The sequence below is a fragment of the Capricornis sumatraensis genome, chromosome 4 (genome assembly GCF_032405125.1).
Source record: "Capricornis sumatraensis isolate serow.1 chromosome 4, serow.2, whole genome shotgun sequence".
NCBI classification, from domain to species: domain Eukaryota; kingdom Metazoa; phylum Chordata; class Mammalia; order Artiodactyla; family Bovidae; genus Capricornis; species Capricornis sumatraensis.
The window spans coordinates 3,561,985-3,589,247 of NC_091072.1; the positions used below are offsets into that span (position 1 = coordinate 3,561,985).

The 27,263-nt window shown below is 46.9% G+C and overlaps 1 protein-coding gene across 1 annotated transcript; it reads left to right on the top strand.

Annotated features, from left to right (window-relative positions):
- On the top strand, positions 1 to 25,967 carry NR1D2 (nuclear receptor subfamily 1 group D member 2). The gene is made up of 8 exons (XM_068971711.1): positions 1 to 16; positions 9,790 to 10,056; positions 10,935 to 11,023; positions 12,797 to 12,941; positions 14,698 to 15,323; positions 16,710 to 16,895; positions 19,142 to 19,352; positions 25,771 to 25,967. The coding sequence occupies exons 1-8, from the start codon at positions 1 to 3 to the stop codon at positions 25,965 to 25,967; spliced, it is 1,737 nt and encodes a 578-aa protein (XP_068827812.1).
- The last annotated feature ends 1,296 nt before the right edge of the window (positions 25,968 to 27,263 follow it).

The following is a 27,263-nucleotide window of genomic DNA, read 5'->3' on the forward strand; positions in this document are numbered from 1 at the left end:
ATGGAGGTGAATGCGGGTAAGAGCCTACAGGGCGGGGGGCGCGGCGGCGGCGGCGGGCGCGCGGGGCCGGCGGGCGGGCGAGCGCGGCAGCGGGGCCCCTCACGGGCGGCGGCGAGGGGGAGCCCGCCCGGAGCCTGGCGCTCGGCGCCCCCCGGGCCGCCCTCCCAGCCGCCCGCAGCGCCGCAGCGCGGCAGCCCGGCCCCCCCTCACATGGCCCGGCCGCGCGAGCCACGTGCGCGCTGTGTTTACGTTCGGCGGCGCGCGGCCGCCGGTTGGCTGGGCGACCGCGTGACGCGGCATTACATAATGGGCGCCGGGGCGGCGGCGGCGGGCGGGGACACGTGAGGCCGCGCGGCTCCGTGACCCACATTCGCGGGCCGCGGGGGCCCCTGGGGGCGGGCGCGCGCCGGCGGGAGGCCCCGCCCCGCGGGAGGCCCCGCCCCCGCGCCCTCGGGCTCTGACGTGGCCGCCCCTCCCCCGCGGGGTCGCTCGCTGCGGAGAGGCCGCGCGTGCGCGCGCCCGGGGGACCCGCGGCCCGGCGGCCGGGAGGGCGCGGACGCCGCAGTGCCCTCGGCCGGGGCGGAGCGGAGAAGGCGGGCCCCGAGCGGGACCCTCCGGGGTCGCCTGGGGACGGCTCGCCTCGGTTGGCGCTGCCTCATCTCCACAACAAAGAAGAACCCTCTGTTTCAACGACCTCCTCGGGGACGCGGTCCACCTTGTGGAACACCTCCCGCGACGAATACGCCCACGGCGCCTGCGGGCCGGGAGCCTCACCCTGCCCGGTCCCGCCCGGTGACCCCCAGTGACCCCCAGGTTGCTGATCTTTCCTGAATCCGATAACAGATCCTACCCCCCACCCCCGCCCCGCATCCCCGAGGCCTGGAGATCTTAGTTTCTCAACCAGGGTTGGAACCTGGGCAGTGAGAGCCCTAACCGCTGGACAGCCTGGGAATTCCCATGATAACAGATATGACCTTATTAATCCTTTTCTTGTCCCATTTCCTGTTGCTTCCCCACTAGGGAGCAATATTAGGGTCCCTCCTGCCCTTTTGTCTGTCTCCTTCCCCCCCCCCCCGCTGCAAACCCCCAAGGAGAGCCTTGAATCCAGTGAGGCTGCAGAAGCAGCCCGTAATTAAGTTATGTTCGAAAAACCATGCCCCTGGTAACAAATTGTGAACTTTCCACCAACAGTAAATAATAAAGTCATTTTCTTGTCTGTTAATTACCCGTGGGCCTACATAACCTTGAGAATAGTTTAAGAATTTGAGTAACTGTTATGGAATAAAACTTTTACTTGCTAGGGATTTCAAGATTAGGAAATTCATCCTCATCTATCTCAGTGTGAATGAATTCTTATAGTTTTGAGATCAGATAAGGTTAGAAAGTTTTTCTCAGATTTGAACCTTCCTGGAACATTATCACTGATCTTAATTTTGATTTTACGGTGTGATTACAAACTGTAACCTTTTCTTGGGATGATTGCTGACTCCCCCAACCCCCCTTCCATATCCAGTTCACATCCCTTGGTCCTAGCTCCGTTTTTTTTTTTTTCCTCCTGATCATCATCCTTGTTGCCCTTTGGGAGGTGGCATCCAGAGGTGGAAGTCGTAGAATGGTTAATGACTGCTGTAAAGGAGTTGTCTGGCAGGTTGGGCTTCTGTGGCATACTGCTTTGCTGACTCACAGTAACCTTGCCGTCAACTAAACCCTTTTCATGTGAACTGTTTTGCAGTTAAGTTTCATCCCTTGTGCAGATAATTGTTTGACCTGAACTGTAGGAACTTGCAATTATCTTTCTTAAATTTTCTCTTTCTCCATTTGGCTCCAAGTTCAAGCTGTTATCCAGTATAGTGTTTCTGCCATCCCTCTAAGGGAACTTAAATAAGCATTCTCTTTCATTTCCTTCACATATAGCTTGCCCAGGGTGGGGCCAAGTTCAGTGCTGGTGGCAGGCTGCTGGCCCCTCCCTTTGGGTTGATATCATTTTATTAGTCAATACATATTCACCCAGTGACCATTTGGTGAAACTGCCCTGTATATCATGACTCATTGTGTGACCCTTTCTGTGACAAATACAGAGGAGAAATAGTGAAGCTGTGGAAATGGACTCGATACATTTTTGTCACATTTTGATTGAAGTTCTTTAAATGCCATTCTACTTGCTGTTTTTACTATAGAGAGAGAAACAGTAAGATAATAGGAAGAATTCTAAGTGAAGAAGGAAGTTGCCTGACTAGACAGTGGAGTTGAGGAGTTCAGAAGGTGGCCTGGAAATAAGAACCTGCAGAGAAATCTGGGTCCACATGACATATTCAGAATTGAAGGACGAAGAATCTGGATGGGGAGGGTTAGAGTTGTTTGCACTATTGGGATCCAGCTCTCCCAGGATATGATGGAGAGTGTCTTTGGAGCATGTATGTGTCCTGTATGGGCCCTGTGCGAGTGTCACTACGTGGAGCCGCCCCTTAACGCTGTCGGAAGGTGCTGTTGTCACTGTGGAAGGGGAGGGTCTAAGTTCTGTGAAGCGAGTACCGTACCCTTAGGGGCAGGTCCGTGAAATCCCCGTGGGGAGCACAGACTAATGCCTGTGCTGTAGGCACAGTTGGGGGTGAAGCCTCCGTCACTCCTAAAGGTGTATGCGAGGCCTGGGGGTCCTGCCTCTGGGGGTGAGGGGACACTGAGTAGATGGGCGCAGTTTGCGTGGTATAAGGGTCGGCAGAGCCTCCCAGTTTCATCATTCCTCTTTTTGAATCTTGTTGCTGGTCCATAGGGTTCCCCCCAGGCTCTAGATTACTCTTGTCCCCCTCGTCCCCTCCCCACCTTTCCAGCAATTTACTTGGAGACAAGAACTGTGTTTTTCAAAACGAGACCTATTTGTTTCTGTCTTCTTAAGTAGTCTCTTACGTGGCCCAGCATTCAATCACTCTCATCCTCTTTAAAACGCCGCGTATTGTCTGTCGCCTTAGCTCTCGACCCTTGGCGTCTACAGCACCCTTGTACGCGCAGGACTTTGTGTGGACCGTGGCTCACGTTGCGTTGGAACGAAAGGTCGACAGAGCTGTCTCCCCAGGTCTGTGAAGTGCTCTCAGGAGGGCACCATCTTGCTCTCTGGAGCCCGGACAGTGGGACCCAACCGGAAGCTTAGGGCTTCGATAGGTCCACTCTGTCATACCGTGAGTAGAAGTTATTGAAAACCTGCTTTTAAAATGAGAGAACTCATAAAGCTTCTTGAGTCAACATGTTTTGTTCTAAGTCACAAGGCAAAAAAGTCCAGTCGTGACCTGATGTCAAGCGTGTATTTTCCAGGATGGTGGGCAGAGGGAGAGGGGTGGTGGTGACGTTGGGCCAGCCTGGAATCTGGGTGAGAAAAGCCCAGGCTGTGTGAGGACCGTGAGTGCCTCCCAGCGGTACAGAGTTGGATGCTGACTTCTGGATTGTCTGAAACTGACCACTGGGTAAGCCCTAGCCTGGGAACCTGGCCCAACTCCAGGATTCTTTTCAACTAAAAATAGAGACAACTCAGCCTCAGCTAATTTTAGCTTGAGGCATCTGAGAAGTATATTCTGCCTGTTTTTGGAGGTGTTGGGACTTGCCGGTTCAGGGATTTTACCTTCTTGCATTTTCGTTAAAAACTCTCTGTAAAAAGGCACTTACTTTAATAGATCCCTTTTATGAACATCATTTCATTTCAATCTTATACTAACTCTGGCAGATATTCCCATTTTGTATTAATAGAAGATGACTCAGGTTTAGAGAGATTGGAAGTGACTTGCATGCCGAGGGCTTCTTAGTAAGAGATAATAAATAGTCTGTGCTCTGGAATTGACGTTCAACCCTGGCCCTGCCGCTTGGTAGCTGTGTTAACCTCTCTGAGCTCCTCTTCTGTAAAATGGAATAATGGAAGTTAGTTGTACAGGGTTCTTATGAGGACTAAACGTGGTGTGGAATCGTGTCATTTCATTCTTGACGTTTTATTTACTTTTGGCCAGGCTCCGTTTTTCCTGCTTTTGCGTGGAGTTTTCCTGGCTGTGGCGAGTGGAGTCACTCTTGGCTGCGGTGCGTGAACTTCTCATTGTGGCGGCTTCTCTTGCTGCGGGGCACGGGCTTAGCGGTTATGCACATGGGCTTCATTCCTCTGCGACAAGTGGATTCTCCCCAGACTGGGGATAGAACCCGTATCCCCTGAAAGGCAGGTGGATTCTCAACTACTGGACTTCCAGGGAAGTCCTTATTTTCAATATTCTTGCTGACTTGTAGTCTTCACTTCCCTTTTTCATTGGATTGAGGAGCTGCTAGATGTACATCTTACCTTCTAAGAAATTAAATTTTAACCTTCTTGGGTTGGTAATGATCAGGTTGGCAGCGTGATGTCTGGTTGCTGCTAAGACAGCTATGTCAGTGTTGAAGGTCTTGCTTAGAGAATGTAGCTGCTCCTTGACGGGTCATCTTTGGTTCCATGGTTCCTGGCACAATTGCTGGTTGTAAATTACTATTGATTCCCTAAAAGACAGGAGTTGCATCTTAACTGAATTGAAAAGAGCGCACTAATTTTTCTTGGGTTTGATTTTGGAACTTTTGCAAAGGAAGGTGTGTTCCATTGCCCGGCCAGCTTTAAACCACTGCTCAAGCCATCAGAACAGCGCAGATCTCCACTCAGAAGAGCTTGTGGATGTAAATAGCTGCCTGAAATCCTGGCCCTGGAAAGGTCTAACTTCCTGACCTTTTATCCTCTTGAGACATTAGTGGATTTGCTACCTAAAGTAGTAGTTTAGTCTCTAAGTCATGTCTGACACTTTTGTGACCCCAGGAACTATAACTCACCAGGTTCCTCTGTCCGTGGGATTTCCCAGGCAAGAATACTGGAGTAGGTTACCATTTCCTTCTCCAGGGGATCTTCCTGACCCAGGAATTGAACCCATGTCTCCTGCACTGGCAGGCAGATGCTTTACCCCTGAGCCACTAGGGAAGTCTCTCACTAGGTAAAGTAGTCCTTTAGAAAAGATAAATAGCTGTGAGTGCTTCCTTTGGGGATTTGTTGAGGACTAAGGATAATCTTTTCTTTGTATCCTATTCTCAGTGGAGTTAAATATGAAAAAAATATCAGTTGCTACCACCTGAAATTTCTAATGTGATCTTCAAATCTAAAATTTTATGAAAGCAGTGGTGATTTTACCTAGCAACATGACTTTTGAGAGACTTCAAGGTTGAAATCTTTTTCCTTTGGATTCACAGTATGTTAGGGATATTCAGGCAGTTATTGAGAAGACCAGCCTTGAAAATTATGGGCCAATTTGCGCTTGAATTTACTAATTGTAACCATTCTTAAACTTCTGCCTGCAAGGGCTTGCCTTGAGAGCTTGTTCAAAATGCTCATTTCTGGACTTCCTGGGTGGTCCAGTGGTTAAGAACTTGCCTTACCACGAGCAACTGAGCCCGTGAGTTACAGCTGCTGAGCCTGTGTTCTGAGCCCAGGTGCCCTTGAGCCTGTGCTTCGTAGCAAGAAAGGCCACCGGAATGAGAAACCCACACCCTGCGACCAAGAGTAGACTCTGCTCGCCGCAACTAGAGAAAGCTCAAGTGCAGCACAGCCGAAAGAAAGTTCCTTCCTCAGGGTGCCTTCTCCACTCGGGCAGGGTCTTGGAAATGCGTATCTTGAGAAAAACACTAGGCGGTTCTGATGCGTATTTCATATCATCTCTTTGGATGGTGAGAATAAACTCAAAGTTAGGTCTCTTTCTTGTGTTTGGAGTATTGAAGAGTCTTCAGATTTTAAAATCAGTGGTTAGATAAAATTACTGTTACTGAGATTACCCTGGGTTGCTTTTTCTCCCGTTGAGCACAGATGAAGTCACTGACCTGTGACAGTGACCCTCAGACTTCCCTGTGCATCGGAAGAGTGAGGCCTGAGAACCTGCGTTTCTAACCGAGCTCCAGGCGATGCTGAAGCCCCTGGTGCAGGACCACGCTCTGAGAGTGACTGGTGTGTATGGGTAGGGACCAGGTTGCAGGACAGGTATCAATCCTAAAGCTCGGGCTTCACTCTGGGCAGGTGGGAAGCACAGGTTAAGGGCATCGGGAAGTGGGTCAGACTTCAGGAAAAGCGGATTCATGCCTCCAGCTTCAGTGCCGATGTCAGGCGTATGCTTCTGGAATGGAAAAGTGAATGGAATTGTCCACGTTGTATTTTTTGTCTTTTTAAGACTCAAGTGCGGATAAACAACAAGGTCCTCCTGTATATAGCACAGGGAACTATATTCAATATCCTGGGGTAAACCATAATGGAAAAGAATTTGAAAAAGGATGTGTGTGTGTGTGTGTGTGTGTGTGTGTGTGTGTGTGTGTGTGTATGTAACTTACTGGGGTCCAGCCCCAGTGGATCCAGGGAATTCGAAGTGAGGACGGTGTTGGCGAGGAAAGACTTATTTATTTATTAATATGAGATTAGATTAGGGAGAAATAGTGTAGTAGGAAAATTAAGTGGAGAAAGAAGGCTGAATAACTTGGTTTATGTGGAAAGCCAGTAAAGTTCCAGACAAGCAGCTTGCACCATCTACGTTAGGCCACCGGCGTCCTCTTGAATATCGGGGAGTGCCCCGCCTTGGGCTCCCCCTCGTGTGGATCTTAAAAGCCGGGACAAGTAAGTAGACATGGTGAGCCTCCACGCCCCAGATGGGAATTCAGCCAGAAATTAGAGAGGAGACACGGGGGAAACCAGTCCAGCGACTGGCCCATCCTCTATTGTTCAGAGGGCCTTTTATACTTTTTGATTATACATAGAGATCAATGGGTAACACAAAATTATGCAGTGTTAGCAGCCCAGACTCTTATCAAAACCAAGCTTTTCTCTCTGCATACCTAGTTGTATACACAAGTCTTAGGTAATTTACATCATCTTCCGGCCAAAAGGGCCAATTAACATTTTACAGCCTTTTTTCTGATAAGGGTTTGTCAACCAGAAGACTTACTTGTGTTGATCTTCCCAAAGTCTGGTGCCACTCTCAGAAAGCACTAAATAAAGTTACATTCTTACACAGCAAAGATACAGCAACTTATAACAAGTAAAAGGAGTACAGTGATTTATAACAAAAGAAAAGTAATAAACTCAAAAGTCTAATGTTGCTAACATCAAAACTACTATATATCTTTTTCCATATCCCGTTTACATTGATTAACATCCTCCTAGGTGCCTAAAAGATAAAGAATATGGAGGCCTGGCAGTAGTCATTGAGTCAACAGTAAAAACCCTCTACCAATATGATTTTTAACCTTTAGAAAAGGCTCTATGTCTTTAAGATGCTTTAAGCTTTGTGCCTCTCGAGGTTGGAGGGCTATAAGCAATTCACAAGCTGTAAGAGGTCTGGGGGAACCTGTCAGGCAAGCTAGAGAGTTATCAGAGGGGGTTTAACTGAAACATCCCTTTCAAATGCAGAAGAATAAAGCCCTGATTTGACTTTTTCCAGAGAATATCAGAAGAGTGGAAAAGCAGGCAGATTCTTATTTTTTGGGGGGTGGATGCTCAGGAAATTCCAGGGGGAACCCCTGAAGCCTAATCACGTCCTTGCGTTTTGTCAGGCTTCCTTCCTCATGACCTTGTCACGGGCGGGATTCCTCACGCTGGCTCCCGGCAGTAACTGAGTCACTTTGCTGTATAGCAGAAATTAACACAACATTGTAAATCAACTATATTCAATAAAAAATAAATTTCAAAGCTGTACGAGCAAGACGATTAAAAAGACTCAGGTGCCTTTGGCTGCACTGTGCGTTTTAAGTTTGTGTATGACGAACTCTGTTGGATTTCTCCTGACACAGCTGGTGCCTGCTCTCACTTCTCTTCTGGGTTATAACCAGAGCACTGTGGTTGAGGCTCTACTTCCTAGGGGCTTCCGAGTCTGGATTTGTGTAATTGGTACTTAAATACATGTCTGGTTCCTAACGTCATCAAACAGACTAAAAGTGACTTATCCCTCTGCCTTTTTTTTCCTTCTCTGTAAGTGGAAATGACTTTCTGTTCTTTGGAATTGATTTGGCCTTAGCATTTTGCTCTGTGTGTGTGTGTACATGTGAATGACCTATAAAGTCTGGCTGTTATTTAAAAAAAGACTGGGGAGTCTTTTCCCTTTAGCAGACAAAGCTTTTATTTCAGAGTGAATGCTTAAATTGCAGTTGTTACTTTGGAAACCTGTAAAGTCCTCTATTTCAGAATAGTCATCTCAGGTTATTCTCAGAAATGTCTGTTTTACTTGTTACTGCCATGGGGTCTCAAAAGAATCCAATGCGACTTAGAGACTCAACAACAGCAGCAGTAATACTTTATACTGTTTCGGATCTGCCCATGATATTAGATGTGGGCTTTACAAAGGCAGAAAAGTAGGTATTAGAAATAATTTATGTCTTGGGACTGCCCTGGCGGTCCAGTGGTTAGGATTCCATGCTTCCACTGCAGGGGGCACCAGTTTGATCCCTGGTCAGGGAACTAATATCCCACATGCCACATGGCACAGCCAAAAAAAGAAAGAAAAAATTTATCTCAGACTTATATCTGTAAAGCATGTATAGAGACTTAAAAGACACTCTACACCTAGGGGCTTGTAATCTCTCTTGTTGAGAAGTAGATGGAAACAGGTAAACAGTAGGTTTAAGTAAGAGTTTAAGACGGTGATGGAAGAGAGATAATTAACGTTTGTATGTGATGCACATTGAAAAAAGCCAATAAATGTTGGCCGATGATGGAGGAGAGAAGAAAAGAAACCACAGGAGGCCTTGGCAGAGAAGATGAAAATTACTTGTTTGGCCTGGGATTTGGAAAAATAATACTTCTGACCATGAGGTTACTCTTGCAGCGTTTTATCACTTTCAGGGAAGAAGTTTGAAATTATACCCTGAAATTATACCCTGCTATTTCTTAAGCTGGAAGGTTCGCAGTCTCTTAAGAGGTCGCAGCCAGTTTCAAGGGGAGTTGCAGAGCTCCCCTAATGAAGTGGCACAGAGTGTTCTGAAGGCGGCTCTGTGAAGGGGGAGTTAGCTCAGAGCATGCCTTCCGCCTTCCAGCCCCTTGGACACTCACTGTAAACAGTGAGTCAGGAGAACAAGCGGTGCGTCTGGGTTTCTCAAGAGCTGCTTTGGAGGGGAGTGTGTCTGCAGGTCCGATGGCAGGAGGAGGGAGAAGGCAGGTGCGAAACTGGGGTTCAGTGGGTAGTGGTGGAGTCTTTGGGGAGCATCAGAACACAAAGACTGTGAGAGCAACAGCTGTGAAAGGCTTTGTGTTTCCAGATAGATTCCTTCATCCGGGGTTCCAGACGTTACATCTGTGCCTGACTGACCTGAGCTTTATCCAGATGCTGGGGTGTGGGGTGGGCCAGCGATGAGCCCGTTGCTCTGGGACGGCGTCACATGAAGGGATAGTGAAGGAAGCAGAGAGGGGGCCAGAACCAGATTTCCACGCGACCCAGGCAGCATGACGACTGGCTTTATGTCACTCAGGGAGGTCTTGCATCCCCTTTTAGGAGCAGTTTGGAAAATGGAAAGCTTTTAAGTTTGGATCGGGACATGCTAAGAATAACAGAGCCAGTGAGAGCCTGCCCACTTTTAAACCAGTGGGGATTTCATAGTTTTGAACTTTGTGGAAGCAGGAATAGTAGGAAATAGGGAAGAAAATAAGCTACTTTTCCCTTTTGTGATAATTTTGATCATTAACCTGTTTTCCAGCGTAGTGACTTTACTGCTGAGATTTGCGAAAATAGGAAATATGCATTATCACATGTCTGATCACCTGGCTCCCCCGTTTTCCAGGAGGAGTGATTGCCTACATCAGCTCGTCCAGCTCAGCGTCCAGCCCAGCCTCTTGCCACAGCGAGGGCTCCGAGAGTAGCTTCCAGTCTGCGTCCTCTTCTGTCCCGTCTTCTCCAAACAGCACTCATTCTGATAGCAATGGGAACCCCAAAAACGGCGATCTGTCCAGCATTGAAGGCATCCTGAAGAATGATCGAATAGATTGTTCTATGAAAACCAGCAAATTGAGTGCCCCTGGGGTGACAAAGAGTCACAGTGGAGTGACAAGTGAGTGGTCTAGCTTTCTGACAGTTGATGCCACTAATTGCAGGTGGGGCTTACTTTATCACCTGTTCATTTGGTGGGGACCATTTTATTTCTGGGTATACTTTTCACCCCCTTCTGGGTAATTATAGTTCAGTGGTTATTCAGAGATCAGTGATGACCTTAATTGAGAGTTACAGCCCAGGGCCTGTCTTAGTCAGTTCTCTGTGGTGAGGGGGTCTGTCTGCCTGTTTCCTCTCGGGCGCCCTCTTACCTTCCACTCTTGTCTTCCTTCTGCACCCCTCCTGCTGAATCTGGTTCTGGAATGGAGCACTCACTCAGGGAAAGGCGTTTGCTTTCATGAAGCTGGCGCTAGGAACGTTTGGAGGATTGGAATATCCCACAGAGTGGTGGGAATGTGGCTCCGTGAGTGAGTGCAGAGGTCACAGGCTGGTTCAGGGTGGGGTCAGGAAGGGCTGGCACCTGGCTCTGCCCACAGGTGGGTCGGACTCTGCCCGCAGGTGGGACTCAGCCTGTGGAGACCCCACTTCGCACCTTTTGTTGGTTGACGCCCCTGGCACTGATTTCTTTACTCTTAACCCCGTAGGATTGGTTTCCTAGTTCTGATTGCATATCTGATGTAGAATAATTCTAGATTTACAAAATTTCAGTGTCTGTCCAGGATCTTCAGCCCTCTGAGAGAGTTTTGGCCCTTTTGAGAGAGTGCCATCAGGCATGATTTCTTTTGATTCGTCAATTTGGTATAAAGATTTTTCTCTGACATTGTATATTTGTGTATTTTTAAAAGTATTTACAAGCTAACAAAATACAGGACTCCGTTGGAAAGAACCAGTTTCAGCTTTTCTTTTAGCTTTTCCCTTTCGTGTCTATTTTTGCTTCAGAATTCAGTGGCATGGTTCTGCTGTGTAAAGTCTGTGGGGACGTGGCCTCAGGATTCCACTACGGCGTTCATGCTTGTGAAGGCTGTAAGGTAATGCATGCTTTTATTTGTTTAAGCTGCTGATTCTGGGATTAAAGAAATTACATGGTTGATAATCCAGGAGGAGGAGAGAAGTCAGCTACTCCTTAAAGTTTTGAGTATTTTATGTTGTGTACAAACATAACTCATTTTGAAAAGCATATTTTAAAACTACATTTAAATATATGTAGTATTTCTTTTTCCTTTAAGATTTTGATAAAAATAAATGTGTTATCTCAAACTTGAGTCTGGTGCGAAGTGTTCACTCACCGGCGTGTCAGGCACTGTCTTGGGTGGGAGCGGAGGGCAGGGAGCACGCGGGTGGGGCTGCTGCCTTCTCGAGACAGAGTAAACCAGGCTCGGAACAGATCTCATCAGGTCCTTTGACACGCCGACCTGTCAGGTGCTGGGAACGGGGAGCAGTTCCTAGATGCTTGTAAAAATGTGATACCCTCGGGAGCGATGCCAAGTAAGTGAAAGAGTCTCAAGTATAAATTGAGCCCTGGGTGAGCTCATTTGTAAGTTGCGTTGAGTATTCCTGAGTCAGGTAGCTCCAAGTGAGAAGTCTGTACTTCCTGTTCACATCTAGGGAACCTCTCTTCTCATCTGGTCCTTCCTCCTGAGTGTCTAACACTAACACCGCCGAGACCGTGCTTGACTCTTCTCTGCCTGAAAGGCGGAAGCAGGGACCCAGCTGGGCGGGATGTGGTGGGCGAGGAAACAATGACTCTCCATGAAGGGGAAATACGTTCTGGGGTGGCTCTGGATGAGCTGTGAGTGTTGTAGCTCTTACATCACAGGACTTCTGTACTTTATTCAGAAATAGCACTTTTTCATTGTGTTAAAAATTCTATAAACAGTTTTTCTTTTTTTTCTTTTTACAAAAGATATGAAATAACTATGTTTATAGCTAGAGAAACCAAAGCACAAGCAAATGAAACTAAGTGCATATTCTTGATAAATGCCACACATAATTGCTTTTAAAGATCTGGTGCAGATATCATAGTGCCCAAGTATAGTATTACAGTAACAAAGTATAAAAATGCTATATATCCCACAATCACTAATACAGATTCATCCAATAATGTGGTTAGTTAGGACAGTCAAGGAAACTGCAGTTTAAAATAATTTTGGTGATTTTGATTTTCCTGAAAAAGTCAAGTGGAGGTCTTTGCAGACCACTCACGGGACATGAACTTGAATTATTTGTGTAGTAAATACAGGCAGCTGTGTGCACTCATCCAGCTGGGAGCTGTGTGTGTGTGTGTGTGAGACACTTAACCTGTAGCTGATAAGTAACCCGGAACATCTGGAATGTGTAAGGTGTCAGCAGATGATAATCCAGGAAAGACCAGGTTCTCCTAACGTGATCCTTAGATCTAGCAAGGGAATTGCGGTATGGAACGCCATTCTCTGTCATCTCGTTGAGGGTGTCCTTCATATTGCAAGAGTTTGGGAATGTGTAAGTGACTCCAGTATGAGCTGGAGAGCATGGCTGCAGGCCCGGCTGGTAACAGGTGATCGGAGTGAAGGACACGGGGGCTTTGGCAGCACTGAGACTCTGAGAGGGAAGGGGGAAAGAGCTCTGCGTGGCCGGCAGGCCTTTGCGGGCACCGCTTAGAGCTCGGTGATGATCTGAGTGTCAGTGTTGTCTCTCCCCTGCTCCAAGCCAGAATAACTTCTCAGGTCCCTGGTAGCATACTGGCTAATTAGGTGTGGGGGACGCTTAGAAGGAATTCCCCTGGATGTTTTTAATCAGATCCCTACATCTTCCTTTGTTCTTAGGGTTTTTTCCGGAGAAGCATTCAGCAAAACATTCAGTACAAGAAGTGCCTGAAGAATGAAAACTGCTCTATAATGAGGATGAATAGGAACAGATGCCAGCAGTGTCGCTTCAAGAAGTGTCTGTCTGTTGGAATGTCGAGAGATGGTATGTTCCCAGTTTAGAGAGTGCTCTTCTTAGAGCGCATGGGGCTTGGCTTTATTCCTCAGTGTGAACCAGAGCTGTGAGTCAATTACCAAAGGCCCCCTTGTGCTCAGGGTGAAGTGGATTTTCAAAAACACATTTTGTTGTCTTACAGGATGCCAAATTGATTCAAGTCAAATTTTAGCATCATCGTCTCAGAAACAGCTTTTGACTCACTTCTTTTTTTGTTTCTTGCCTGTGAAAAGACCCACTTTTCCTCTGTGTGATGTGAAAACTTTTTCTTTTTCAAAAAATAAAGGTGCAGTTTTTCTTGATATAGGAGTTCTTGGCTTTTCCCCCTGATTTCTTTCTTAGTCGTTCCGAGGAGCCCATTTCTCCCTCTGTGAATTAGCACTGTGACTTAGTCCTGAGATGACACCGTGCTTTTCGGCACCGATTGTGAGTACTTTCGAAGGTGATGCAGAATTGAAAGGCACGTCGTGGTCTGGTGTGGAGGTGGTTGCTCGATCCTGGCGTGCTCCACTCCCGTGGGAAGCAGAAGTGGTGGTGACTGGCGGGACCGTCAGTGTCCTGTGTGGACGACGTCACTGGGAGACCTGACTCTTCTGTGGTGCCTGGGGAGTCTCATTCTCTTCCAAGTAACATAGCTGAGGACTGTGAGGCTTTCAGAGGGGTCAGGGTAGGAGTTCATTGAGAATTGCTAAGAATGAGCCTCGTATTTATCTAGGGAAGGGTGATTTAAGCAGTCCCTTAGGTTACTCTAGCTAGTATGTACTGACACAGAAATACAGTGTGGGAATAAGTAGGTTCTTGAATGACAGGTTTCAACAATTGATGTTTTATGTTTTCAGTTGCTTAAAAAAAATTTGTTTTTTATGGCTCTAGAAATACTAATCCAAACTTGATGGATATTGTCATTTCTACAAGAGTGGAAACGGTCATCAGTCGCGCAGAGGGGAGGGAAGGTAGACTGTGCAAGAGGATAAAGTCATGTCTGTGGCTGCGACAGTGTAAGAGGCTGCAGCTGGAGCAGCGAGACCTCCTTGCTGGGTGGATATATTGAATTTTTAATATCTGTGTATAAATACTAGAATAGAAAGAAGCTTTTCTTTCCCGCAGGGATAGGAATGTTGGAGACAGGACTCATTCTAAGACTAGCCTCTAAGATATTGCAAATGAGTGCTTTTATTTTTGTTTCATTGATTTTAATTAAAATCCAGCCAGTTTATTTTCCAATAACTACATTTCTATCGACTGTGATTTTTTTTCTTTCTTTTCTCTTAAGAAGTTGGAAAAGGTGATCACGTAATAGTTGGGTCTTGAGGATAAGGTTACAGAAGTGAATGGACAGAGGTCAGGAAGTGATTGTACCTATCCATCCAGCGTTGATGGATGTAGGTAGCTGAGGACACAGTCTTCAGCCTTGTTAGTAAGGTGCTGTGTGGTAATGCTGGTTTGTTTCAAACTGATTTTCATTAGTTAATTTCAGTTTTTTTTCTTAGACTTTGCTTATAAAATACCCAAGAAGTCTTCTCTTTAGCTTTATTTTGAGAGAAAAGTGAAACATTTCTCTCCCACTCCCGCTTCCTGTGGTACCTCAGAAACATAGCCGGCAAGTTTAGAATGATTTTTGGCCAGACTCGAGTGGGCATTCTTGTGTGATCAGAAGCTGTAGCTGTCAGAGCCAGTTCTGTGTTACTCTTCGGAATAAACGGGCCCTCTTTAACGTGTGGGTGTTGGGTATCTTTTCCTGCAATAGCCGTGCGGTTTGGGCGCATTCCTAAGCGCGAAAAACAGCGGATGCTGAACGAGATGCAGAGTGCGATGAGGACCATGATGGACAGCCAGCTCAGTGGCCGTTTGCACAGTGACCCTTTAGCAGACCGTCATGAGCAGATCGCCTTGCCAGCCCAGGAACAACCGCGACCCAAACCCCAGCTGGAGCCAGACAGCAGCAAAAGCTCTTCTCCCTCCTCCTCCGATTTCGCGAAGGAGGAAGTGATCGGCATGGTAACCAGAGCGCACAAGGACACCTTCATGTATAATCAGGAGCCGCGCGAAAGCTCAGCGGAGACCGCGGTGCCGCCACGAGAGCGGCTCGCCAAGAACCTGGAGCAGTACCGCGTGAACCACGAGCCCTGTGTGGGCGGGCCGCACGGCCGCTTCCCCTGTGCCGAGAGCGCGCAGCATCTCGGCGGACACTACAAGGGCCGGAGCGGCGTGCACTACCCTGGCGGGCACGGCGTCTGTGTCGCTGGTGGACACTGCGTGAGCTTCTCCGGCGCCTATACTCAACGAGTGTGTGATAGAGTTTCCATAGATGGGTTTTCTCAGAATGAGAACAAGAACGGTTTCCTCTGCAACACTGGAGCGAGAATGCACCTGGTATGGTGAAATCACGTTATTTGCTCACTTTGTGTCGAGGAAAAATGTGAAGGCTTGCTTTTGTTCGGAGGCCATTCCAACTTCAGAGGCAGGGGGTGAGGGTCAGGAAGGCTAGGAGATTTATTAGAATCCCTTTTGCGTGGTATTTTAGATCAAATATTTTGAATAAACAGCATTTGTGGAATGACCTGATTGCATACAGAGCTGGGTACACAAGCATGTTATTTGATTGATATTATGATCAGAATTAGGATTTTATGTAAAATATGGGTTATGAAGAATCGATCCTTTAATTCTTAGAAAGCCCTTTCAAAATGCAGGTATTCAAGTTAGTCTTGGCCTTACTAGCATTGGGATTTCCTCAAGGGACTGATCCTATAGCTCGCCACAGTCACTGGGATGGAAAGTGTCTTCTTTAGCCATCATGATATAAAAAGGTCTTTGGATATAGAGCATGGTTGTTTCATGGTTTGAAGACTTGGGAATAGTTTAAGATAATCCGCTGATTTCTAAGAATTTTCTCAGACTTCGTCCTGTGGGATGAGTCAGTGTTAGCGTCATTTAAGTGTTTCATCAAATCCAGTAGTCTGTGTGAAAGCACGCTGTTTATGCTCAGCCAGACTTTCACCCAGAGCAGCAGTCCCGAGGCTCTGTCTACACCATCAGGCCCTTTGATAGTGCTTGGTGTTTTCTGCAGCTGGGTAGTTCAAATCTTTTTTTCATTTTCAAAATAGTTGACTCTACCCCAATCCTAATGTTAAGTGTGTGGTTTTTTTTTTTTTGTCCCTTGAAGTTGTTTGATTTCATGGATCTGGAAGGTAACCTCATTTTCTTCAGGCTTAGTGACTGCCGTAAGGAGGGGAAAATATATAAAGGTTTAGGTTCTCATTTGTGATGTTCTCCACGGTTATGGAGCCACCCCATTTCTGGATCTCCTGGGTTTGGTCTGCATGTGAAGGCTGATTCTGTCAGCGTGCACAGTGCGTGTTTCATGTCTGCGTGGTGTGCCGGGGTGTCCCCATCACCCCCAAAAGCATCCCTTGTGCCTGTTGGCAAACAGCCCCTGCCCCAGGCCCAGCCCCAGCCACTCAGCTGCTTTATGTTTCTGTAGATTGTGCACCAGGGTTTTGAACCAGCTTGTAACCGATGAACTTTTTGCTTAGGCTACTTCTTTTACGATAAGTTGACTGCTGTTTAAATTAGGCCACTCTGAGCCTTTCTGTCACAAGGGGAGCAGCCAGTAGAGAAAGTGCTAGCTAATACCAGTAGATTCTATGGTGTTGGAGCGTATTTTCCTGTTGGGGTTTCCACTGACTGGTACACTACCTTTGAAGTTTGTTTCCCACCTCTCATAATCGAAGATTTCTTCTGTTTTGTGCATATTAGGTTTGTCCGATGAGTAAGTCTCCGTACGTAGATCCTCATAAATCGGGGCATGAAATCTGGGAAGAATTTTCCATGAGCTTCACCCCAGCAGTAAAGGAAGTGGTGGAGTTTGCAAAGCGCATCCCTGGGTTCAGAGATCTCTCGCAGCACGACCAGGTCAACCTTTTAAAGGCTGGGACTTTTGAGGTAGGTTTTTATATATCTTGAATGTTGTTGATACAGGGCAGGGTAGTATTTTATTTTCATTCTTTTCTCAACAAGTGTTTGTAGTCTAGAGGCTGAAACTACCAACAAAAGCATGACCATCCCAGGATCTTGGGGAGAGACAAGGTAAACTGCGTGACTCAAGGCTTGAAACTCAAACATGCTGGGTTCGCAGCACAGAAACTCCCAAGTCCTGGAACTGCCTCCAGGTGTGAACCTGGCAGGTTCTCCGGAGTTAGACACCTATCAAAAGCCCAGCCCAGCATCTCCTGGGTTCAGTACCAGACCAAAGGGCAAACAGATCGTGGTTTTGTCTCTTAAGAGATGGGGAAATATTTGGCCAGTGTAGCAGATATTTCATCTGTGCTCCCACAGTCCTCTTGTCCGCGTCAGAGTGCTTGGCTGCTCTTTGACTCCAGCTCCTCTTTCTGGGATGCCGTCTCCTGGGCCTGGGGCAGCTCTTGTTGCCAGCTTGAGTAGGACCCAGACAGAGCCGCTCCCTGTGCTTGGCTAGGTGCTTGTCTTCTGTTGGCCCGGGGCTTCCCTGCCGCAGCTGAGGTGGCCGAAGGCACAGGACTGGCCTGGAGCTCACGTGGGCATTGTCCTGAAATGCAGGGGAGGGTGGGAGCTGATGTTGGGCGGCCCCAGCCTTTGATCAGCAGAGGAAGTCGGGGGGAGCTTCATGTCCTTGGATGGCCCCACGTGGCCCAGATCTTGGTTGTGCTTGATGTCAGGTGGTGTCCAGCTTGGTGACACGTCCTCTGCTACAGATTTTTCTTTTATCCCATTTCCTTCTTCCTCACGCCTGTTTTCACACATGCACCCCCCACAAAACCCCTTGCCTTTGGCTCTGTTCTCTGGGCCTCTTGGGCTAGAATAGAGACAATGATGTTTTCATAAATAAAATAGCTGTGATGTAATTCCAAAGAAACACCTATAGGTTAGAATTTTCAGTTCAAAGGAAAACATTAGACTTAAGGGTCTTTGGCTGCGTTGGGCCTTTGTCGAAGCTCGTGGGTTCCTCTAGTCGGAACATGTCGGATCATAGTTCCCTGACCACCGTGTCCCCTGCATTGGAAGACAGACTCTTGACCAGTGGACCTCCAGATTTAAAGTCAGAAGGGGATGTTGGAGATCAAGTTCAGTTCACCCAGTTATGAGGTTATATAACCATAGCCCAGAGAGGTAAAGAGACTTTTCTTTCCTGGGTTACCAGTATATTCATGACAATCAGGACTAGAACACAGATCTCATAATCCAGGACATGCATTCTGTTCCCCTTATGATCTGTCTGGAGACAGCTGGCTGCAGAGCTAGCGCTGTCTTCTTGGAAGGCTCCCCGTCTCTCGGGCTGTCTTCTTGGAAGACTCCCCCTCTTTCGGGCTGTCTTCTTGGAAGGCTCCCCGTCTCTCGGGCTGTCTTCTTGGAAGGCTCCCCCTCTCTCAGGCTGTCTTCTTGGAAGGCTCCGTCTCTCTCGGGCTGTCGTCTTAGAAGGCTCCCTCTCTCTCGGGCTCTTGGGTGAAGCACGTCTTTGCTTGGGAGCTCTGCAAAGGGCAGGTGTTTGTTCAGCGTCCCTCTGGTTACGCGAGAAGTAAGGGACGTAGTCGTTTGCATTGACTAGGGCAGGTCTGCAGTGACTCTGGTTTGGATCTCCAACATAGCTTGATATCTAGAACACCTGCTGTAATAGTTTGTGTCTCTTTGGGTTACCGTTTCTTGAAATAGACTAACTAGAGTTCATCTTTGCTTGTCTACATTTGGTGTTTGGATGTTTCCAAGTGTTGTTGCATTGAAACACTGCTGTTTTTACTTCGGGCTTAGAGATCGTGTGATGTACTTGATAGCTTAATAGAGTTTCTTTAATACCTTTGCCCAAGGCCCAGTTTCAGACTTCTTGGCATTATTGCCTGCTTTAATTTGGGGTTTTTTGGCATGCTTTAATTTTGAATCTGCATTTCAGAATCTTTGTTAATAGCCTCAGAGTACCATAGGCATTGACTGTTTTGCTGTTGGTGACTAGAATTTTATTTTTTGATGCTCTTCCTAAAGTATTGCTTTGATGGAGAATTTGCCTTAAGCAAATGGTTCTGGGTAAAAATAAACTCAGTTTTTCTTCTACAACTTTTTAAAATACGTAGGATATCTCTTAACTGACTTGAATACTGAGTTATTTTCTCATATTACGATTGAACTGCCCCATATACATTTAAGTCTTTTTCTTTTTCCAGGTTTTAATGGTACGGTTTGCATCACTGTTTGATGCAAAGGAACGCACTGTCACCTTTTTAAGTGGAAAGAAGTATAGTGTGGATGACTTGCACTCAATGGGAGCAGGGGATCTGCTAAACTCTATGTTTGAATTTAGTGAGAAGCTAAATGCCCTCCAACTTAGTGATGAAGAGATGAGTCTGTTTACGGCAGTTGTCCTGGTCTCTGCAGGTAAGGAAGCCGGTTCACAATTGCGCCACACCTGGGATGTAGTGAGCAGCCTGGGGACAAGGCTGCAGTTGCCTAGGTTCTGGCCGGTCGTGTAGAGGGATGAAGGCCTTAGGGAAGATGCTGAACTAGGGGTCTGTTATTTTTGCATGATGAATTTTTTTTGCCATGACAGTAAAAGTCAAAAGTGCTGTATAGTGATAAGCGGATGTTGAGATCTGGGCCTCATGTCCACCTCTCTTAATCCTTAGCTTTTGTTCATATTTTTTTTTAAAGTCTTAATATCTCACGGATTTATTTTTTGCAAGACTGTATATCACCAGGTAGGTGGTGGTAATCCAAATCTAAGTTTTAATTAAAAATACCATGTGGGTTACTTGAAAGTGTTGTAAGTATCAAGATGTATGCTATTACTGTCTTTTGTTACAAAAATCAGAAATAAGAGTTGTAGGCTTTCATTCAGCTTTGCTCCTGAGTTCTCTGGGTGGCTCGGTAAGTATCCGTCTCTCTCTGGGTCTTGGTTTCCTCCTCCTCCTGGGAAGGGAGGCAATTGTGCGTGGGAGCCTCACATGCCGTTGGCGCAGGGCAGACGCGAGCCTCTGCCTGAGCGAGTGCTGCGGCTGCTGTGTCCCAGCATTTCCTGATGCTCGTAAGGCACCGACTGTGTTTCCCAGTTTCTCTGCCACCTGGTGTTACATTGCGGTTGTTTCTGACCCACGTATCTCAGCTCAGACACTAAGAGAGGGATTACCCCCAGTAAGAAATCGGGACTGAGATGGTGACTTCCTTAGGAACGTGTGAAAAAGTGCCAGCCATTTTTAGGTATCTCTGACTTTATTTTAAACCATTCGTGGAGAATTAGACAGTATTTTGATGTGACTTACTTTAAGTTTCCCATTGGCTTCGTGCTGTGTAAAAGCCCTTGTGCTGAGCACAGGGAGGGTTGTGAAATGTGAGTATGGCCCCTGGTTACGGGCTGAGCTGTCAATCAGTGACTCTTCACATCAGTAATCCCTGGAGAGGGTAAGTTCTTCATGTATCTTGAAGGGCCCATTGCACGTCAGTGGTTAGGCCATTTGCGAGCATTGTTTGGCCCCCTTTTCTGACCTGCCCTACCTGGGCTTACAGGATAATATGATGGACCGTGTCAGGGAGGGAGGCCTGGTTTCTCAGTAGCCTTTCAATGCCTCTTGCTCATGTGTGTGTTCAGTCACGCATTGCGTTGGACTCCTTTGCGACCCCATGGCCTCCTCTGTCCATGGGATTCTCCAGGCAGGAATACCGGAGTGGGTTGCCATTTCCTCCTCCAGGGCATCTTCCTGACCCGGGGACCAAACCTTTGTCTCTCGCATCTCCTGCCCTGGCAGGTGGGTTCTTTACCACTAGCGCCACCTGGGAAGCCTCTTGCACATAACCCACCGTTTTGCAGAGTCTCTTGATAGGTAATTAGTAATAGTTTGAGTTGGCATCAGGTTAGTAAATCTATAATCGTGAAACTACAGGTGATCCATACCCGTTAACTTCTTTATCTAGTGAATGGGCCTGGAGTGCAAGGTGCTCAGGGTGACAGGACCAGATTGAGGACACACGCTGTAGGTTCCATCTGGAGAGACAGAACCAACGCAGAGAGCTTTGTTTTCTAACCAGTGAGGCTCTGCCTGCGGTAGATGGGCGTCTTGCAGCGGGACCGTGTGGGTGGACTGTTAGGCCTCCCCAGAGGAAGGTGAGGACGGCCCGAGGGGCGGGAGGCGGGAGACGGGGAGCTCCGGGCTGAGTGACCGCTGTGAGCGCCCGGCCTGGGCGGCAGTGTGACTCCACGGTGGGGGCGCCCGGGCGTGAGCGCTGAGCTGCTGTGACGTGGGTCCTGTGTTTATCCCGGGGTGCCGGATCGGCGCGCCTGATCCGTCAGCTGGAAGGTCGGCTTCACAGGCTGTGAGGGTGACTTGAGAGGTGAGGAGGCAGGGAGGAGGGGCTGCGCTCCCCGGCCAGGTCAGGGGGGATGCGGCCGGCGGGGGGTCGCTCCTGGGGCAGTTCACGGAGAGATGGTGGCCCCCCCGCTCCTGGGGCAGGCCCGGGGGGATGTGGCCGGGGGCGCAGGGGCGCTGGCCAGGCACCATGCGCCTTCGTAGTTTCCACCAGGAATGTGGTTCTCTGTTGTTTTAGATTTTAACTTGGAGAAAGCCTTGTTTTGTCTTCTGATCATAAGAATAATACAGGTTCTTTGAGAAATTAGACAGTGCCAATACTAAGATGAAAATAAGGGGTGATACCATCACCACCAAAAAAGAGCACCATTAGCCTTAGGGATCTCTCTCTAGCCATTTACCCACCAACCCATTTGTCCCTTTGCCTGCTTGTGGATATATAGTACTAAAGGAGAAAGACAAATTGTAAAAAGATACGGCCTTCTTATTTTTGTTACGCTTATACATGAGGATATACAAGCAACACAAAAATACCTGCACTTTAAAATGATACATTTTTCTACTTGATAATGTTCATATCAAATTTAAATCTTTGTCACTTAAAAAGGACTATTGTTATTTTTAAAGCAGGAAAATAAAATCCAGTAATGGTGGAAGGGTATAAAATGGAAAGTCTCTTTATTCTCTTGCTAGCCTATTCTTCAGGCTTATTCTGATGATTGCTGATCCAACTCAAAATACTATCCTTATGCCTTTTTATTTAGTAGATGTAACGGATCAATGATAGCTCAGCTGGTAAAGAATCCGCTTGCAATGCAGGAGACCCTGGTTTGATTCCTGGGTTGGGGAGATCCCCTGGAGAAGGGAAAGGCAACCTGCTCCAATATTCTGTATAGTCCATCGGGTTGCAAAGAGTCAGACACGACTGAGCGACTTTGACTTTTCAACTGATAAATGAAAGCACCTTCTCATTTTTCCCCCAGGAAAATGTTTGTTCTCTCCCTGCTTACTTTAGTTATTTAATGACTGTGATATGCCCCCCACGCTGTTCCTTTGCTTGTCCGTGACCCTCAGGAGTTCGGCTCACGCGTCCTCGCTGTCCAGGGAGGCGCATCCTACTTTTTCTGCAGCCTGACTTCTTTTGTCCTAGCGTTTCTTCTGTGTCGTCAAGAATGAAAACATTTACATTCTGTTCTAGAGATGTGACTGTCTTCCGTGCTTTATCAGTTGATCCTAAAAATTGAACAGTAAAGCATCCGTATTTACGTGTTATGATTACAGGAACAGTGCTCATAGTGTCCCCTCAGTGGGGCCGAAAGGGTCTTCTGTGCTTTATCAGTTGATCCTAAAAATTGAACAGTAAAGCATCCGTATTTACGTGTTATGATTACAGGAATAGTGCTCATAGTGTCCCCTCAGTGGGGCCGAAAGGGTAACGAGGCAGCGTAGACTCTCCCCTAAACCTGTGCTTCCTGACTGGACCGTTCTGGCGTCAGGTAACAGATGGATTGTCTTTCTGCATTTTCTGCTAACTGCTTAGAATTAAGCAATGTTGTGGTTTGCTTTATATTCAAAATAGCTTTTGTTTTTCTTAGAATCTAACCTTGCCTTCTGGTTTTTGCTTTGTTTTGGTTGTTGTCAGACAATGTGCTGGTTAATGGTCTCGTTATGTAATTTTGTCTTTACGACAGACCCGGCATGTGAGCTAGGACATGCTATCCTCAGTTACACAGGCGAGGAGGTTGAGGAATGGCAGGGGCGGGGGCTTAAATAATTTGTCTGAGGTTACATTTTTAATAATCGGCTGATCAGGCATTTGCACCCCTACTAGTCTAGCTTCAGAAGCCTTCCCCCTGTACTGCTTGTTAACAGAACAGCTCTGGCTGCCAAGGGAGAGAGAAATCTCAAACTCTCACTTGCCTGAGTGATGAGGAGGATCTTGATGCCGTGAGAAGAGCAGTTGCACCCAGAAGGTTAGTTCTTTTTCAGGCTGTGTGGAAGGGCAGAGTCCCTTCCAGGTGGAGGTCAGACTGGCCTGCGGGTGTCCGGCTGGGCTCGTTGGGGTGTAGGTGTCAGTTGTCCCCATGGGGGGCTGGTGGAGGGGATTCCACGTCCATCTCTAGGCGGACAGTCGAGGAGGAGTTCTCGCGAAATGGTGATGGACGCGGAGAGTTGCGTCCTGACCGGCAGTACAGCTCGCAGTGCGCCGTCTGGAAGATGAGTTTCCACTTCAGTGGGTACCTCTATCTAGTGTTGCAGTTGCTAGAGGATTGTTTATGATCAGCTGGGTTTGTAGTTATGTCCTCTGGCCTCGAAATCACGAAACCGTGCTTTTTTACAGGTAACGTTCTTAGGTACAGTGAAGGGAGTTGAATAGAGAGGCATAGGCCACAGAAAGTCAAGATAATCACTGGAGGATCAACCACAGATAAAACTAACTGAAATGACCTTTTCCACTTACTGTTTGGTACTGGTACTACTGCCATCTAGACTGGTTTGTTTTGGGGGATCATTTTCATTTTTCCCCAGTTGTTGTTATTGCAAATTACAGAAGATGTAGTGTAAGCCAGCTACTTTCTTCTGTCAAAATACCAGCTCCCTAAATACAAGGACTTGCAGTTTGTCACGGTGACTGCTTATTCCCTAGCACCATAGGAGTAACCTGGAGAAGGCAATGGCAGCCCACTCCAGTATTCTTGCCTGGAAAATCCCCAGGACAGAGGAGCCTGGCGGGCTCCGGTCTATGGGGTCGCAAGAGTTGGACACGACTGAGGAGCTACTCACATACCGGTAACCACACTCATTCAAAAGTGTTTGGTGAATGAATTCATGAATTGTAAGACTGTTAAAGAAAACAATTGCTTGAACATTAAAGGCAAGGGAGGGTCTTGGAAGCATTATTACAAAGCTTTAAGTAGTTTTCCAGAGATGATCCTGTGATTTTATGGCCAAAGTCAGGTGTCGAGAGAAGAGATCTTTTGTCCATCTTGTAGTTTTGTGTGGAAAGTTGATTTCCCTCCCTGCCACCCCAGCCAGTAGTCAGCATTCAGTTTGTTTCTGTTTCTTTAATAATTAGCACAGTTGTGGCAATAATCCACATTTTATTAAATGTAATACGAAACTGTTTTCATCGTTTTTTTCCTGCATTGAGTTAACCAGCCTCCCATCATTTACTATTAAATTTTAGTCCTTGTTTTGAGCATTCCCATTCCAAGTGGCCTTTTTCAGCTACCAGTCACAATGGAAGACCTCCCCGATTTCCTTGTTAAAAAAAATGAAACAAGGGCGTAAATGGCCAGAGAATTTTGTTTCTTTGAAGAAGTTTTTTTCTTGCTAATTACAACCCCCTCTTCTTAGAGCCATTGAATATTTCTTGTGTACAACTGTCTCCTGTTGTAAAGGGAAGAAATAGCCCTTGCTGATGAAAAAAGTCCATGGTTTGGTTCTTTTAAAGGTAGTTTCCTTTATTGCTGATTTATATTAAATCACTAACTTATTAATATTTTTGTGTGATGAATTTAATGCTAAATGAAAGTAAATGCAACTTAATACAACTGTTAGTAGGGAGTTGGTGATGGACAGGGAGGCCTGGCGTGCTGCAGTCCATGGGGTCGCAAAGAGTCGGACACGGCTGAGCAACTGAACTGAGTTGAATAGATAATAAAGCTGCGTGCTATGTTAGATAACTACTACTGCATAACAAGTTACCTTGAGATTCTGGGGCTTGAAAATGTGTTTATTTATTCTCTCTCAGTTTCTGAGGGTTGGGCTATGGGTGCCTCTGGCTCAGGGTTTCTGAGGAGGTTGTGTTCAAGCTGTTGGCCATCCATATGAAGGCTTCACTGGGGCAAGATCGACCTCCAGGCTTATTCACGTGGTCGTTGGCAGGAGTCAGTTCTTTGCAAGTTGTCTTACTGGGTGTCTTGGTCTCTGGCTGCTGGAGACAGCGTGGGGCACATCTTAGGGCACCTCACAGGGCATCCGGCTTTCCTCAGAGCGAGCAGTGAGAGATTGTCTGAGGTGGAAGCCATGGTTTTCTCTGTGATCCTGCTTTCAGTAGTGAGTCTGGCCCTCTCACAGGGAGAGGGGTCCACGCGTGGGTCCCGCCACCTGTGGTAACACGCAGATGTGGAATGTTCCGTATGAGGTGAAAATACACTTCCAAACCACATGACTCATCTCGTTTTGCTCATTAGAAGCAGTTGAAATTAGGTGGCATCATATTTAAAAAATCAGAACCTCTATGTTTTTGTGAGCAAAGATACCCAAGCGGTATAAAGAATTTTAATTTATCAGGGGTACTATGTGACACGTTTTATAATAGGATTAATAGCTACAAACATTTGCCATTGGGCTTTAGAAAACTCTGTCAGATATCTTTTGCCTTTGTTCCCATGTGTGAAACTTGGTTTGAGCTCATTACTGAGACTGACAAGTGCAAGTTATGACTGTTTATCATTAGTAACACTGTCATCTCTGCTCCTCGCTCTCCGCAGATCGATCGGGGATAGAAAACGTCAACTCCGTGGAGGCTTTGCAGGAAACGCTCATCCGCGCGCTAAGGACCTTAATAATGAAAAACCACCCGAACGAGGCCTCTATTTTTACAAAACTTCTCCTAAAGTTGCCAGATCTTCGCTCTTTAAACAACATGCACTCTGAGGAGCTCCTGGCCTTCAAAGTTCACCCCTAAGGCCTTCGCTGACTCGGACACGAACTGACGCAGGCTAACTGTACATTTCGTGCTGGAACGCCGATCGCTCTGTGCGTGCGGTCCGCGGCGGTGGAGGAGACCTCGGCGACGGCGAGCGCGCAGGCCGTCTGCGCCGCCGGCCGCCGGCTCTCCTCGGCCCGGGCTGGGGGCTGCGCGCCGGCCCCGAGACCCGTGGGCTGTGCAGCGCTCCACTGGACGAGCTACACTGAACTACAGTCACACTGAATGTTAGACTCGCTCATCTGCCAAAACCAAAATCCATTTTGCTCTCCCTGTGACATAAATGTAACGCGTAGCCACGAGTTCCTGAGGCCTGAAAGGTCCCCCTCTGGTGGACGGTCTCCCGTGGGACGGAAGCTGGATTTCCGCGCAGGACTCTGCTCTGCCGGCTGAGGCCCGCGCGCTAGGGGAGCTCGGCGTGGGTGCCCTGTCATCGTGAGCGCGGCCGGGAGGCTCCCTCCTCCCCCAGGCCCGCCCCACACCTCCTAACCAACGTCTGTAAAGCATCTTACCTCTTGGGAGATAGGCACTATGTAAATACGGTAAAATTTTTGTTATAATTATTCATGATAATTATCTTTTTTTTTTTTAAACTTCTACTCTTTTCTGAGAAATCATTTCAGTCCACACCAATCTGCTATTCAGGGTTCCTGCATAGGTGTGGGGTATCCTCTGGCACACACATATTCAAAGATTATGGGTACATTAAATACATAGTATGTGTACATAATATCTATGTGAATATAGTTATACATAAATATATCTCTTCACAATATTTTAAACTGTGAAGAACTTTATCATACAATAAACTTAAGAGGTGTCAAAAGACCCAAATTAGGTGCATTTTACCTGTTGATAACATAACCATTGCTTTAAATGTCTAGAGAGTAGAGAGCTGAATTTACGCTCCATTTTTATTTAAGCACCACTTAATGTAAAAGTGCAACAGGCAGTTGAATCCAGATTTTCAAAAAATACGTATTTTAGAGTTCATCTTTAGTAAAAGTTTTGGTTCAGGTACTGATCATGTAAAAGTTCATTCAGATTCCTACCTTGTGCTAAGAAGATTTCATTGCTGCCCATTACTACACATGCTGCAGCTTGATGATAAACATTTTGATTCTTTCTGGAGAACCAGTGTTTAAGAAAACAGTTTCACATGTTGATGTGTGCCTGTGTGTGTGAATGTAGGTGTGCAAGTGTGTTCTGAAGCCACTTGTTTTTTTTTTTTTTTTCCCCTAAATAACACTACAGGGATTTTGTCAAATTAGATTT